Genomic DNA, 15,233 nt, shown 5'->3' on the forward strand with positions numbered 1-15,233 from the left:
GTCTTCCCCACTCACGCCCTCAGCAGATCTTCAGCGGCCACTTCCTCTCTTCCCCATTCCCACTGCCTCGTTCTGGCTCTTCTGGGCCCCTCCTCTGGTATGCTCCTCTATACCAATTGGGACTGTCAACTCCCTGAAATGGAACTTGAAATTCTCGTTTCTCTCCTTGCTCTTCATGGGACTCAGTGTGGACTGAACGCTGTTCAAAGCCAGGCTCAGCTTCTACCTGCAGCTTCCTGCCACTTCCCCTTTTGTTCAAGCCAAATGGTGACCCAATAGCTGGCCACTGGCCACTGGCCACTGTACCCTCCTTTCTCCTGCCTCTGTCTGGGCACTCTGTTCTCCCTTTCTGTAACACCCCTCTTGCCTCTGACAAATACGTCTTCTCTGGACTTGACTCAAATGTCTCCTTACTCACTATGCATCCAATGTCAAACTGCAGAATTCCACTCCCCCTCCTATCATTCCTGACAGTGCTCTCTAAGGGTGCCTGGAGACATGGGAACCATAGAGTATCCACCTCTGTGTCTCTCATAGCTGGCGCCAGGCCTGGCCAAGTGAGGGATGCTTGTGTAAGAAAGCAGGCGAGGTTGTCAGACCCGAGAACAGGATGCTCACCTTACATGCAACTCTGTGTGGGCACAATTTCCCAAAGCCCAGTGGAGGCTGGATGCGTCGAAGCAGAGTAACCACATCCAGGTGTTTTATCCTTCCCCTGGAAGCAAAGCACAACATGAGGTCCAGGGGAGTGCTAGCCGGTCTGAGCTCATAAGTCCACCCACCTCCCACAAAAATCCCAGAAGGCATTCCAAAATGGTCCACACAGCCAGATAGACTCTTTTTCAACCTACTTTGCCTCAGGGTCATATTCTGACCATATTCTTTTGAATTCGTCTAAATGGTGAGGCCCCAGAATAGACCAGTCCCGGGTCAGATAGTCAAAATTGTCCATGATGACAGCCACAAACAGATTGATGATCTGAAAAAGGAAACCAGAAGGAGGGTACCTGAGTGGACTGGGATGGGTTGTGAGACTCTATTGCATGCCCCTCATCACACGGACATGATATAACTGAACCCATATCTCCAAGTCCCTGAGAGGGGCTAAGAAGTCTTTCTCTTGGAAGGATGGTTAAGAGAAGGGCTGGTGTCTGGCTTTCCTAGACAGCCTGGTATGGTCCCTGGAGGGAGGGGTGGGTCTATGAGCTGGTGCTCTGAAGCACACCACAATCTAGTAAGTCCACTGCCACCAGATAACTCATACTCTTAAGTTGCTTAGAGCTGTGTGTAGTAACTGTGTGTGTGTGTGTGTGTGTGTGTGTGTGTGTGTGTGTGGTACTGGGGGTGGAACCCAGGGGCTTTTCTACCTCCGGGCTATACTCCCAGACCTATTTTATACTTTATTTGGAAACAGAGTCTCACTAAGTTGCTGAGAGCCTCACTCAGTATCTGAGGCTGGCTCGAACCTGTGCAATCCTCTTGTCCCAGCCTCCCAGGCACTGGATTACAAGTGTGCGCCACCATGCCTGGCTGGCTTTGAAATTTTAGAAAGAAACCAGCAGCCCTAAGGAGCTGGGATGCTTGGTAGCTTCCCCTGGCCTGTCAGTGAGCACGCAGTGCCCTGCTCCCCACCATGGTCGCAGTGGCTCTCCTCGTTACACAAGGCGGGGCCTCAAGTGCGTCCACTATACCACAGAGACTTGAAAGGGCTACGTCACCGGGGTGAACTGCAAACGCTACACAAGCTCTGTCCATGCAAAAGGGGAGCTAGTGCATCTGATTACCAGAAACGCGCAGAGCATGTAAAAGCTGATGAAGTAGACAATGGCAAAGTTGCTTCCACATGTGTATTCCTCTCCAGGGCTGTAATCCGACTCGGGGTCGCAGAGCTTCCCTGGGAGGCAGGCCAGCATGATCTCCTGCCAGGCCTCCCCGGTTGCACACCTTTTTAGATCAAGGGAAAAAAGGGCTTAGTGGGGAAGGAAGGGATTTAAGGCGTGGTCCTATGTGTGTGGTGGTAGTGGTAGAGATTCATAGAGCAAAACCTAAGTAATTTGGGAGAAATCATATGAATTATTGACAATCTGAAATTGCTACATGCTTTCAAATGCAACTTACCTCAGTCCCTGGAGGTCTTGATACAAAGCTCACTGATTTATAGCGATCATTAGATGCAAGCACACCAATTATTGTGTACAAATACATGTTTTTTATGTCTTCTCTTACTCAGACATTCATATTGTATTTTTAAATAATGACCCCTGGTTAATTTTATTCAAAACAAAGAGTTGAAACCACCCACTTGAAAATGTCTTATTATCTAATTTCTAGAATGTTCTCTCGCTATCAGGTACTATTTTTAAAGATTTTTTTTATTGGTGCATTTTAGTCGTACATCTTAATGGAGTACAAGATGGTGTAGCCATACAGGCACACATCACCCAATTAGCCCTTCCCCAATTCCTACCCCATTCTCTCCTCCTCTTTCTCATGTTTGTCTTTGTAAATTAGGGTTTAAAACAATTCCATAAAATCCAAGACTGTATATCTTAGAATATTCTCTATTGGCCACGCAAAAGGCTCCGATGCTTCTGTTCTCCTATGTTTTGGTATAGGCTTTCATACATAAGTTACATGTAGCCGCCTTCTTCTTCTTCTTCTTCTTCTTCTTCTTCTTCTTCTTCTTCTTCTTCTTCTTCTTCTTCATCATCATCATCATCATCATCATCATCATTATTATTATTATTATTATTATTATTATTATTTGGTGATGTAAGTAGCCTTTCTAACTCCCAAATGGATAAACTAACCTTAAGATAGCCATGATCTGAAAAGACCCCAGCAGTTTTAACAATACAGCACAATTTTGTGAATGAAGTGCTAGTCCTCTGTTTAAGAACATAAAACAAAAGCAAAAGCTGCCGTGCTGACTGGGAAAGGCACACAGCGCAGACATAACATGCTGTCACTCCTGCCCTGAGCACTGCCCACAGAGCCAGTCACCTGAAGAGCAGCAACACCGCCTGGGGAAACGTCTGGAAGTTGTTGTTCCTATTGATCTGGTTGTTATCTCTCATGGCAACCTTCCCAAACATCTAGGAGGAGAAGTCATTAGGGAAAAAGAACAGATTTTGTCACTGCTATGATCTGGATCTTGAATACTCCCCCCACCCCCCCAGACCCTACAGAAGGCGTGGTCCCCAAGTGGCACTGTTGGAGGAGTGGCGTTGTTAAGAGGTGGGGCTTGGCAGGAGACCCCCAAGTCACGGGGGCATGCCCTCAGAGGGGACTGCACACCCTGGCCCTTCCTCCCTCACTTCTGCTTCCTGGCCATGAGGTAAGCAGTTCTGTACCATGCACTTCTGCCATGATCTGCTATCTCATCATATGCCCAAAACTGTGGGGCCAATCGTCCACAGACTAGACATCCAAAATGGTGAGCCAAGTAATCCTTTTCACAAATTGATTATCTCAAGTAATTCACTATACTGATAGAAAGCTGATTAATAGTCAGATGAGCACATCGCCTGTCCAGCAACTTAGAGAACTGTCTTTCCTTTACCTGTCATCTCAGCAGCTGAGATAAGAACCATGTACATAACACCAATATTTAAGAAAGACATACACTATGGGTATAATCAAACCTGATGCTTTCAGATGACCTACTTACATCTTCAGTATGGACAGGATAAAGAACTAAACAAATTCACTGAAACTTCTGGGAAGTCCAGTTGGCTTTTAAATATAAGAATGGAATTCTAAACATTTAACACAGCCAGCTATGACAGAAAGAAATCCATCAATACGGCATTTTGTGAATGATCTTTTAAAATAAAACAAAGCCCTAGGTATTATTTCCCTAAAAATCACATGTGAACTTAGAATCAAGTCAGGTTTGATCAACACTGACTCAGACTTTCTAAAGATAGTTGGCATTTCATTCATTCAGCAAAGATAGGCTGTTCCAGGCACTAGGTTAAAAACTGAGAAGCCAGGGCTCCAGATTTGCACCGCCTTACCACCTTCAAGGAGTCCCTACCCTGGGGAGAGACTGCAAAAATAACCAGGCAGTGGCAACCTCTCCAATGAGGGCAGGACGGTCCAGCCCACAGGCAAGGAGAGAACAGGCGTGTCTACCTGGAGCCAGGGCCTGGAATCAGGAAGGCCTCTAGGGGGCGCCATTTGAGGCTAGAACTCAAGGGTAACTACAAGTCTGTCAGGTGATATGGAAGGTGACCAGACAGGGGAATGCCGCCTGCAAAGGAGCAGAGGTAGCAGACACAAGTGTCCTGGGGAATGAGAAGCAGACAGCTGAAAGATCAGGCTAGAGACAAAAGTGGGGCCAGTGGGCCAGAGTGTGTGAGGAGCCTTGGAAGGGTGAGCTTTACCTCCAGACAAGCAGGAAGCTCTGGGGCTTAGGAAGCAGACTGACATTTTCAGAAGAGCTTGATGCCTGGCAAATGCCTGCTGGAGAGTCTGGGGGCAGGTGTGTGCTGTCGTTTGCAGGGCCCCAAGCTACCTCTTTTTTATGAGAACATATGTTATACAAGACCCTTCCAGGCACACCGCACCACATGCTGTTCAATTACAAGGGCTCGTATGACCCCTTGTTTAATAACTCCTGGTGAGATTCCTAAAGACCAGCAAGCAATTCTATGCCTTCAAATAACAAACAAACAAATAAATAAATGCAACCACCTCTTTGCCCCTAGATCACCTCACCTTTCTCACTCACCACCTTCCCTTATCAGAAAGACAGTATGTGTGCAAGTAGAGGATCTGTAAGGAGCCCATGGGGAAGTCAGGAGCCACATTCTGTTCACTTCCACCCGCCCACAGTGCCGGGGCCAGCTGCTGCTCCACACCAGGGCCACAGAGGGGCCAACTCCCAGGCCTCCCTGGAAAGCTGAGCTACTGAAGCACCACATCAACTCCAGGTTAGTCTTAACTGTAGCATCTGGAAATATTTCATTTCATGTGAGAGTCCCACTTATGATCAGGCATGACTATTCGGAATATCAACAGGCTTTTGTATTACTAAGTATCATGTGAGTAACATCAGTGAGAAAACAGGACTCCCACAGTGACAACTGTGCTTTCTTTAGCATGGCATTTCCTCTGCTGTTGAGTTCTTATCGCCTGCTGCTGCTGAAATCAACTTCTCAACAGCTAATTCTCCCAACACAGGGGGGAGGGGATGTGCCACAACACACAGATTTTCTTGGCGTATCTTACTTGGCCTCTACGCATTCTTTTGTGTCTGGTCTCTCCCAGCCAAGGTTTTATCCTCCAGAGCTCCTGCTTAGGGAGCCACATCTTTCTCACCTATCTCTTTATCAGCCAAGGCATTTAGCTGAAAAGTCATGAATTTTTCTTTCTACTCTCCCTGGCCGAGGTACATCTTTGAGGCTACCCTGCAAAAGGGTCACCGAGGAAAATGGGGCTGGAACGTACCTGCATGCCGATCACTGCATAGATGAAGAACAGCATGGCGATGAGGAGGGCGACATAGGGCAGCGCCTGCAAGAGAGGAAGTGTGGCTCGGCCTCACCTGTCCCTGTGCCTACCGAGCCAGGTGGAGAAGCCCCACGTGGAAGCCACATGCTTCTTTTCTTTGCCACATGATGTAGAGAAGGCACACAGAAAATGAGGAAGAACATTTCATCCCATCCCAGCAGAACTACATCAGACCTGAGGACCCATCGACCCACATGTCTAGTGTTACCACATCGCAGGCAGGACATGCTTTCCATGGTCGTCAACGCCGTGTGCTAATCCTAAACATTTCCAACACAGACAAGCTAGTCTCATGATTAGTTCTGAATCAACTATTGGAATCGTTTGTGAAGTTATAATAGATCAAATTATTCCAACACAATAGACATGGAGACTGCTTCCATTTTCTCTTGGCAATGTCTGGGGTCAGGGTAAGGGAGCTATTATAGGTTCTGTTGCAAAGAAGCATTGTTATGCTTTGCTTAAGTGTTTCCTTAGGGCAAAGTCTTAGGAGTGGAACCACTGAATCAGAGAGGAAAAACTACTTTCTGGCTATTGCTTTAGAATGGGAACGCCTTTTTAAAAAATGTACACTGTCAGCCGGGCGTGGTAATGCATGCCTGTATTTCCCAGTACTTGGGAGGCTGAGACAGGAGGATTGCAGTGCAGGTTCAAGTGCAGCCTCAGCAAGTCATGAGACTCTCATCAACCTGGCAAGACCCTATTTCAAAATAAAAATAAAATAGGGCTGGGGGGTTTAACTCAGAGTTAGAGTGCCTGTGGGTTCAATCCCCAGTATCACAAAATATATATATATATATTAATAAATTATAATAATTAAATAAAATGCACAGTGTCTGAAAGAATTACAAACCATGAGGTGTGGGGCAGGGAAGAAATGGAGCTGTGTGGCCACCAAGGCTGTGCTCTTTTTTTAGGAACAACTGGTGCAAGTATGTGTGTGTGATCAGACACCAGCCCTTTAACCCAATATCCCTTGACTCCTTCTTCCTTACCACATGGGACAAGTATGTTCACGGGTACAGCATACCTCCAGAGATGCCCAGGTTGTTGGGCTTAATTACAAGCACCCATTCCTTAAGCATCCCCTTTCTCTACTATCTGAGAAAGCTCACCAAAAAGTCACCGCCCGCAGACCTCTGGACTCGGGCCATCTGTAGCTCTGTGACCACCTCGACTAGCCGGATTGCTTAATGGAGTCCCACAGGGTTCGTGTCGGGCTTTCCCCCACCACATACTCCTACCTGCATTTTCTTCTAGATTACCAGATGCCTAAGAATTTTGTTGGCACAGTTTCTCAGCGAGAATCCCTCATCTGTGCTACAACTTCCTTATCTACCAAATCTTTAAAAAACTTTAAATTTCTTTAAAAAGAGTGACATTATTGCATGAACTTGTTCTATGAGTAAAACAGCTCACCCATGAGCTTTGGTTCTTTACCTGCATAACTCCAACTGCAGAGGATCTCCTGGCTGGCCTAGATAGAGTCCACCTGCCCAGGCCCAGCACTGCTACTCGCTCTGAGCTGCTCCCTGGTCCTCCGGCCTCGTGATTCCCAACAGGACTGTGACATCTCTTCTGAGCCTTTGCCCCTTCCACCTGCCAACTCTCTTTCCCTTTACCTATTAAAATCCTCCTCACTGTGAAAAATGCTTACTGAATTGTAAACACTGGTTACCCCCAGGTGGGTGAGAGGCAGGCTTGAACCTTTTCTTTATGTATTTTTGGAAGGCTTCATTTGTTCACATGAACATTCATGACATTTAAGTGAAAAATAGATAATAAAGAAATGAAGATGCATGGTTCACTTTCTAACATTTGTACACATATACAAATTCTTGCCTGGCATGGTGGCTTACGCTTGTAATCCCAGCATTCAGGAGGCTGAGACAGGAGGATCACAGTTCGCGGACAACCTCAGCTACTTAGTGAGGCCCTTTGCAACTCAGTGAGACCCTGTTTCAAAATAAAGAATAAAAAATAGGGCTGGGGGTATAGCTTGGAGGTAGAAAGCCCCTGGGTTCCATCTCCAGTACCGCAAAAAAGAAAGAAAGAAAGAAAGAAAGAAAGAAAGAAAGAAAGAAAGATCCCTACATGAATGTACCTTTTAACAAAAATCTGTAATTTATTCCTCCCTTCCCAATGGAGTCACTTCAGAAGATTGGAATATCTAGGGTAGGGCATTGGAAGATCCAGGAAAAGCCAGTTATGTTCAAGAATAGAGTAAAACTGTGCTGCACCAGTCTGGGGAATCACAGGTGACAGATGAGACCTAGCTTATACTTAAATGTCCTGATCTCTGATCCTGCCAGGCAATGGATAACCTAGAGACATGATGCTGTTCCTGGCCAAGCTAGCATGGTCTCTGGTTCCTCAAAAGACTGACTGACAGACCATTTACAGCAATAGGAGGAGAAGCCATCCTAGAGAGAGGCTGCTGGGCTCCAGGAGTCCACCTGTCTCTCACACATGACTACTGCTGGGCATCCTCGGGGGCCTGAGAAGTCCAGATACTCACACTCTTTCCATCTAGCAAATGCTCCAGATCTCTGAAGTACAGGGCCTTATTGTTTTCTACCGTTTTCTCTAGGCAACTAATCCTATTTTATTTACCCAAGTCGTGCCTGGTTGGGTCTCCCCAGCATTCCACCGAGGTCTATAGAGTGGTCCCACCGACAGGATCTGGCTCCTCCAGAATAGAGGATAATCACTGACCTACACATAACCTTCAAAGACAAACAGAAGGCCTGAGCCTGGCTCTTACCTGGAAGGACTTAATGAAAGTCCACAGCAGTGTCCGGATGCCTTCTCCCCTGCTGAGGAGCTTCACCAATCGCATCACTCGGAAAAGACGGAAAAAGGTGATGGAGATTCTATTGCTCTCTTCTGAGTTCTGAAGGGTTATCATGGAGAGGTCAAACCCAATGGAAAGTAAACATGCAACACTTTCAGAAAAACAGCAACAGATGCAAAGGTGACAGAGGTAAGAACTGAAGATGTTTCTAGGGCCTTTTCACCTTAAAAAGCATGATATGAAAGGAAAAGTTACATGCTAACAACACAGGGCTTAGAAACTGTCCACACAGCACATGCATGTCCACGTGTTCTACTGTGTTAGAGGAGAACGCTGGGCTGGTCAAGAGTGCTGGACACTGATGATGAATGAAAACCACCGCAGACACTGTTCTGGAAGGACAATCATGGAGAATACAGAAAAACCAGTGGAGAACTCGACATGGTCAAACCAACTCGAGGAAAAGGCCCAGCCCCTGGGGACTAGTCACTGATCTTACCCCAGGTGTAGCAGCTGGGACAGGGACATTTTCACTTTCAGTTGGCTTTAAGAAATCAAAGATTGAAAATGTATTAATGAAGTGGGAAGGAAGTAGGGATTCAGGAGGGCATTCTTCCCTTTTAAAAATGTGTGGTAAATGTCTTTGGACAACACACCTGCTCCCTCCCAGAGGACATGCCAGTGGCTCTAAGTGAACCTGGACTTGGGGGTGGGCGGCCATTGGCAGGGGCACAGACATACCACTGTTTTCTAATTCACACCCCGGTCGTGCTATCCAGGCTGACAGACCTCAGTTGTTCTGAGCTGGAGCACAGGGGGTGCCTTTGCTTTCCGGGGCTCAGTCAGGGGGGCTGAGTACCCTGCGGCTGCTTTCTAACCCCAAATGACAGAATGACTCTGGCCCCGGGAGCAAATAGTGAGGCCCTGACCTGGGCTTCTGGCAGGGCAGCTGAGGAGGAGGGAGGGCTGGTCAGCACGAGGAAGAGAGGCTGGCTCCTCTCCCAAGGCCTACGCTGCCCAATTTATGGCTCACACTGACCACGCACCCAGAAGCTCAGCTTTGCAGGACTCTGGAAGTAGAGCGTAGGACGAGCGGGCCCTGAGCCTTGTGGCTGCCTCACTCTGGCTCTGGCTGGGCTCCTGCAGCCTGGCTGCAGGATGTAGGCACTGGTGGCTGGTGCGCCTGTCCCCTCACCCTGGTGGAGGGCAGGGGCCTTGCCTTGCTCTACTCAGTGCCCAGCACAGCACCTACTGGGAGTTAAGTGCTCAAGAGAATGCAGATGTAGGAGGCAAACTCTCACCTATACCTCCTGTATAGGCATCTTTAAGCTAACAACAGTAAGCTGACTCAGAGCCAGGACATAGTAGCCTCTCTTTGCCCTGCAGTGGGTCTGCAGCAGAGGGTCTGCCTAGGAACTGACAGAGAAGACAGGCTCGTCTAGTTAGGGGCTCCCAGAAAGGCTTCTTATACTGTGTATCTGGCAAACTAAGGGTGTGTGTGCAGACTGCTGCTGGGATAGCCTCCTTCCCTGGGGACCTGGGGAAAGGAACAGCTTGGTTCAGGAGGCTTTCTCCTCAGGGCAACCCCCAGAGAGCTAACAGAAAAGTCTACAAAACTCACAGAAAACAAGGGGCTGAGCACATTAGGAAACAACTGAAATTCAGCAATGTGACTCTGAGTTTAAGAACAGGTCCTGATGATTAGAGAAGGTCCTGTTCAACATGTGTTACTTAGGATGGGGGCTCTGCAATGGGCTTGTCAAAGTCCAGGGTCACTATTTTTATTTCCTTCACCTCAAAAAAAAAAAAATCTTAAAGGGACAGATCATATTTTGGTGGTTTTTTGAGGTACTAGGGATGGAACCCAGGGATACTCTACCACTGAACTACATCCCCAACTCTTTTTATTTTTTATTTGGAACAGGGTCTAGCTGAGTTGACTGGATTGGCCTAAAACCTGCGATCCTCCTGTCTCAGCCTCTGGAATAGCAGGGATTACAGGTGTGTACCACTATACCTGGCTCACGTCATGCCTTTTAATTGAAGACTTTGAAGGAAACTAGTTTTGCTGAGTTTTCAGTTTCCCATATCACTCTCCCTAAAGGCTGTGCAGAGGGAGGCTTCATTCTTGCCCATGCAGCTCCAGCATGTGCATGCACACTCCATGCACCCCTCTTCTTTTAATGCTCAGGGGGCCAGAGTGCAGAAGACTGAACACCATAGTTGCATTACTAAAATGCCTGTAACGTGTGTGGGACTCAAGGAGGTATGCTAGTCACTACAGTGCTCTTCCCGGCCACCATCTCCTGCGGCCCTTCCCTGTCCTGCCTCCAGGAGGTGAGAATTAGCAGACAAACTGACTTTCCAAGTGTATATCTCTTTAATAAGTATCTTTTTTTTTTTTTTTGGTGGTGGTACTGGGGTTCCTGGAAGCCCTTCTACCTCCAGGCTACACTCCCAGACCTATTTTTATATTTTTATTTGGAAACAGGGTCTCCTAAGCCAGCGCACGTGGCTGGCTTCGAACCTGTGCAATCCTCCTGTCTCTGCCTCCCAAGCGCGGGGATTACAAGCGTGCGCCACCACGCCCGGCTTTAATAAGTATCTTTGAAGTATGATAAATCATGGACTAGGAAATTCAAACTTTGTTTAAAACAAAAAAAGGAGGAGATATCATTTGTTGAGGGATAAGGCAGCACAACATGCAGGAAAAGAGCACACAGGAGGCTGCATGCACCCCAGTGTGGCCTGTGGCACCGCCCTCCCACCACATATCAGTGGACAGTGAGAACTGCTTCAAAGAGGAGTGGCCGGCAGCACTGGGGGACCGAGCAAGTTGCCAAAATATCTTCCAAACTGGATGGACACTGGCAATAGCTTTGCCAAAATTACAAATGTCAGCCTGGTGGAAAGGGCAGGGAGCTTTCATCCTGGGCCACACACACACACTGCTCAGGGACCCCGAACAAGATCTGATGCCCAGGTCCCACCCCAAAGATTCTTTTTAAATTAATCTGAGGTGCACCTCAATTTGGAAATTTCGAAAAGCTCCCAGGTGATTCTAACTGCTCCCAGAGATGAGAACTTCAGTCTTACTTAGCCCACAGTAAAGCTGGGCCAAGTATTCAGCTGATTGTCCCACACTGGCAGAATGATGTTACAGAGTGGGGCCACCAGAAAAGCCCACTCTGGCTTTGACAGCTGAGCAGTACTTTGGGGTTGATTAGGCCAGTACCCTAAAAAAGTGAGCCCGGTACTCAAAAGTGAGCTCAGTGCTTGGATGCAATGAGTCAGACTCCACCTGCATCATCCTTACTAGGGATAGAGGAAGCTTGGGCATACTGGTGGAAGGCAGAGCTGGAACCCAAGTGAGCTTGCACTGTGCTCAAGTCTTGGGATCACCCACAGGTGACAAGGGAAGGACTTGCTCGCTGGGTAACCTTTTAAATCTAGCCTCCAGAGACTGGGCCATCAGTTTTGAAAAGGGAGAACTTCTCCATCATCTCAGGCCTTGGAACAGACAGCCTCAATATCTCCTCCTAGCCCTAAGACAGCGTGTTCTTTGGCCTGGTTCTTGAGAATGGCTAGACTAAGGGGCTGAACGACCTAGGTGTAGGCTCAGAACAAGAGGCTGAGCCAGGCGTGGTGGTGCACGCTTGTGATCCTAGTACTTGGGAGGCTAGATAGGAGGTTCACAGGCCAGCCTCAGCTACTGAGTGAGGCCCTCTGCAACTTTTGTTTCAAAATAAAGAATAAAAAAGGGCTGGGGGTATAGCTCACAGGTAGAATGCTCCTGGGTTCAATTCCCAATACTGCAAAATAAAATAAAATAAAAATAAAAACAAGAGGCTGAGTGAAGCTGATCTATGGGTACCTGACATGGCGGGGAAATCCTGGGTCATGAGTGCACTCCTACTGACTCCTTATTCCTAAGGTCATTGATAATTAGCAAGGCAGAATAATTAGCATGCTTGTTTTTAAACAAGCATGCTGCCTTCCAGGCAGTAATAATAACAAAGAAAACAAAATGTCATGGGCGACCACCTGTGGGTCTGAAAAATATACTGGTGGGTCACATCACCATTCAAGAAATAAACAGGCAACTGGTTGCAAGTACTTGGTAGGCTGAGACAGGAGGACCATAGGTTGGAGGCCAGCATCAGCAGTTTAGCAAGACCTTAGGCAATTTAGTGAAACCCAGTTTCAAAATTAAAAATAAAAAAGGGCTGGAGGTATAGCTCAGAGGTAGACTACCCCCTGGGTTCAATTCTAATACCAAAAAATAAAAAGGAAAAAAGGAAGAAAAAAGAAAAAAAAAACAGAAATATTCAAGTAAGAGTGAGCCCATCAGTTGTCATCCAATATTTTAGCAACCTGGTGATGTTACAATCAAACGTGAAAGAGACAAGTCCACGGGAGCCATCAAGCCAGACACAGGCAAGAGTGAGGATGTGGGGGACAGGGCTGGGTGGGCATGCAGGCAGGAGTATGCAAAGGGCCATCCAAAATGTTTTTTGCCAGGAATACAAATGCAAGCTTGTTTTCTCATTTCCAGGCCTGGAATAATTCATTCTTGAAGGCTGTTGGCAAGTCACAGAGCCAGCGTGACTGACCGAGGAGGCCCAAGCTCAGGACCCAGCCGGAGACAATGACATATGAGAGAAACAATTTAGATGACCACAACTGATCTTTAGCACATCCTGTGAAACTCCGTGAAAACCAGAGGTGGGGAGGCCAAAAACAAGTATACAATCTCTAGAAGTGCTTTTGCTTTAACGACTTCACCGTATATATGTTTATATATACTTGCCGCTACAATTTTCTAAAAATAAAACCAACATGAAAGTCAATTAGAAAACAGAAAAGAAAGATCCACAGAGTTGAGGGGAGAGAGAGCACAGCAGGTTGAACATTGCAAAAAACAATGACATATGAAAGCTAAAACAAGCCAACGCAGAGCAAAGGTGTTCATGCTCAGCTGACTCGGGAGCTCAGGGGACAAGGCCACCAAGGCTGTGTGGGCGCTGCTCCAGGGGAGCTCTGCGTGCATGGGGGTGACGGGTAGGAGAGGGTAGGAATCAACAGTCCCATTCTGTGTTCTTTTTACCATCAGAGATTAAGAGTACCCCAATCTTTTTTTTTATCTGTGAGTCTTCCCAGAGCCTAGCTCAGGCCTGAAAAATAGTGGGTAAATGTATGCTGAAAGAGGGAATAAATGAGAAGGTGGCCTTGAGTACTCCCTCGGTGCCAAAGCCCAGGGGAGACACACTGAGACCCCCTCGGGCGATGTCCTGTGGCCCAGGGCAGGGAGGGAGCTAACCCGGCCGTGTCTGAGGAACATGTGGTGGCAGGTGCAGCGGAGCAGGGAAAGGTCACTGCTCAGATCGGAGCCTAGGAGGGCTCACCAATGTGACCTTGGAAATCTAACTAAAGCCAGGACTGGCCCATGGAATCCTGCTTACAGACCCCCGTGTTAAATGCTAACTAAAACCAAGCGCAGACCTGGCCCTTTGCAGACACACAGTGACACAGGACAACACTGACACTGAGTGAGGGCAAGGCCAGGCTGCAGGGGCAGGTGTGGGGAGGCCGGAGCCAGCCCCCACACAGGAGGCAGCCTGGAAGCACTGGTGCCACGCCTGCGGCCAGCAGGTGGGCCGTGTGAGAGAGCCAGGTGCCACTTGGTGAATGGCCCTTGGCCACGTCCTGGTACCCAGAAACCCAGCATTTACACTGCCCAGCTGCGCAGCACTCAAGGCTCAAGTGTTCCTGGGAGACCTGCCAAGATGGCAGGCTCTTTACATAAAGGTCTGTTCTAGGTAGTCTTCCGTCGGCCTGAGATGATAAAGCAGGCAGATGTCTGGCCATAAACCAGGGAGACAGCCCATGGCAGCCCAGTTAGGGTCTTGCTGTTTCCTCAGTAGTACCAGATTCTTTTATAACCAAGCATTATTTACATATCATGAATGGCAATTTTATAGCTGCCTTATAGAATTATCATACGTTAAGTGAAATTTACATATAAAGTCTGGGCTTAAGGAGGTTGAGGGCACATGTCAAGTACAATTTTAGCATCTCATCATGGCATGGACTTGAGGGTATGAGGTCTAAGTTATACTTTCTTGGTCAAAGCCCACTTCACTTATTACATGGAAAATCGACACTTCTAATACTTTTGCACTGCCCTAATGCTTTGGTTTCTTAACAAGTATTTTTATAAATATTTGGGTCATTTTATCACCATAACACTCCTGCAAGGCAGGGAGGGCAGGTAATACTCACTCTACTGGAACCAAAGGGAACTGAGGCCTGGGCCCAGCAAGTCAGGACCTAGCCGTTGAGCTGTCAGGTCTCAGGACTGCCAGGCTGGTGCTTGCCACTACTCACACCTAGTCAGCCTGGCCCCATCAGGGGCACACAGGGATTTTACCATTCTCATTCAATACGGGCTGTCTGGGCACTAGGACAGACCGAGAGTCCTCCACCTTGCAGATGTCAGCCAGCAGAGTGTGGAGCAAGGCGGGTAGGACTGGCAACATGGAGCAGAAGCCAACACGGCACAGCAGTCCCTTCCCACACTCTGCTTATCTCCCAGAAGGACACACACTGGACACCCACAAAGACTCGCTGGTGTCCTCTCTGCCTGCCTTGGGTCTCTGGTGGAGGCAGGGATCAAAGAATGAGAGCTGGGTGCAGGTGGTGCTCCCCTTCCCAAGCCTCTTACTTTTGTGGGCTCCCAGGAGGCTTCTGGAGGAAGTTCTCTATACCTACTATGGGGCTATGCTCTCACATCAAAATTCAGCTGCATTTGATGAAGGAGAGCTGACCTACTCCCTCATATAGGGCAGGCCTCCTTCCCTGGCTCTCTTGGCGCCACCCCTAGAGGAGCTAAGCCTAGGATGCATGCCCGTGTCACCACCTG

The 15,233-nt window shown here is 47.9% G+C and overlaps 1 protein-coding gene across 5 annotated transcripts in view; it reads right to left on the minus strand.

Annotated features, from left to right (window-relative positions):
* Positions 1-15,233, minus strand: part of CACNA1D (calcium voltage-gated channel subunit alpha1 D) — a gene marked incomplete at both ends in the record, with an annotated part of 454,266 nt that overhangs the window by 34,597 nt on the left and 404,436 nt on the right. For 3 of the 5 annotated variants that reach the window (XM_080715698.1, XM_080715696.1, XM_080715697.1), the window contains 6 exons: positions 619-715; positions 852-979; positions 1,785-1,944; positions 3,004-3,095; positions 5,455-5,520; positions 8,282-8,410. In XM_080715698.1, the coding sequence (XP_080571824.1) occupies positions 619-715; positions 852-979; positions 1,785-1,944; positions 3,004-3,095; positions 5,455-5,520; positions 8,282-8,410 (672 nt within the window). Of the gene's footprint in view, positions 1-618; positions 716-851; positions 980-1,784; positions 1,945-3,003; positions 3,096-5,454; positions 5,521-8,281; positions 8,411-8,810; positions 8,856-15,233 lie in introns of all 5 variants that reach the window. The other 2 variants (XM_080715694.1, XM_080715695.1) reach the window with 1 other exon arrangement.

This window comes from Muscardinus avellanarius, assembly GCF_963383645.1.
Source record: "Muscardinus avellanarius genome assembly, chromosome: 18".
Taxonomy (NCBI): Eukaryota; Metazoa; Chordata; class Mammalia; order Rodentia; family Gliridae; genus Muscardinus; species Muscardinus avellanarius.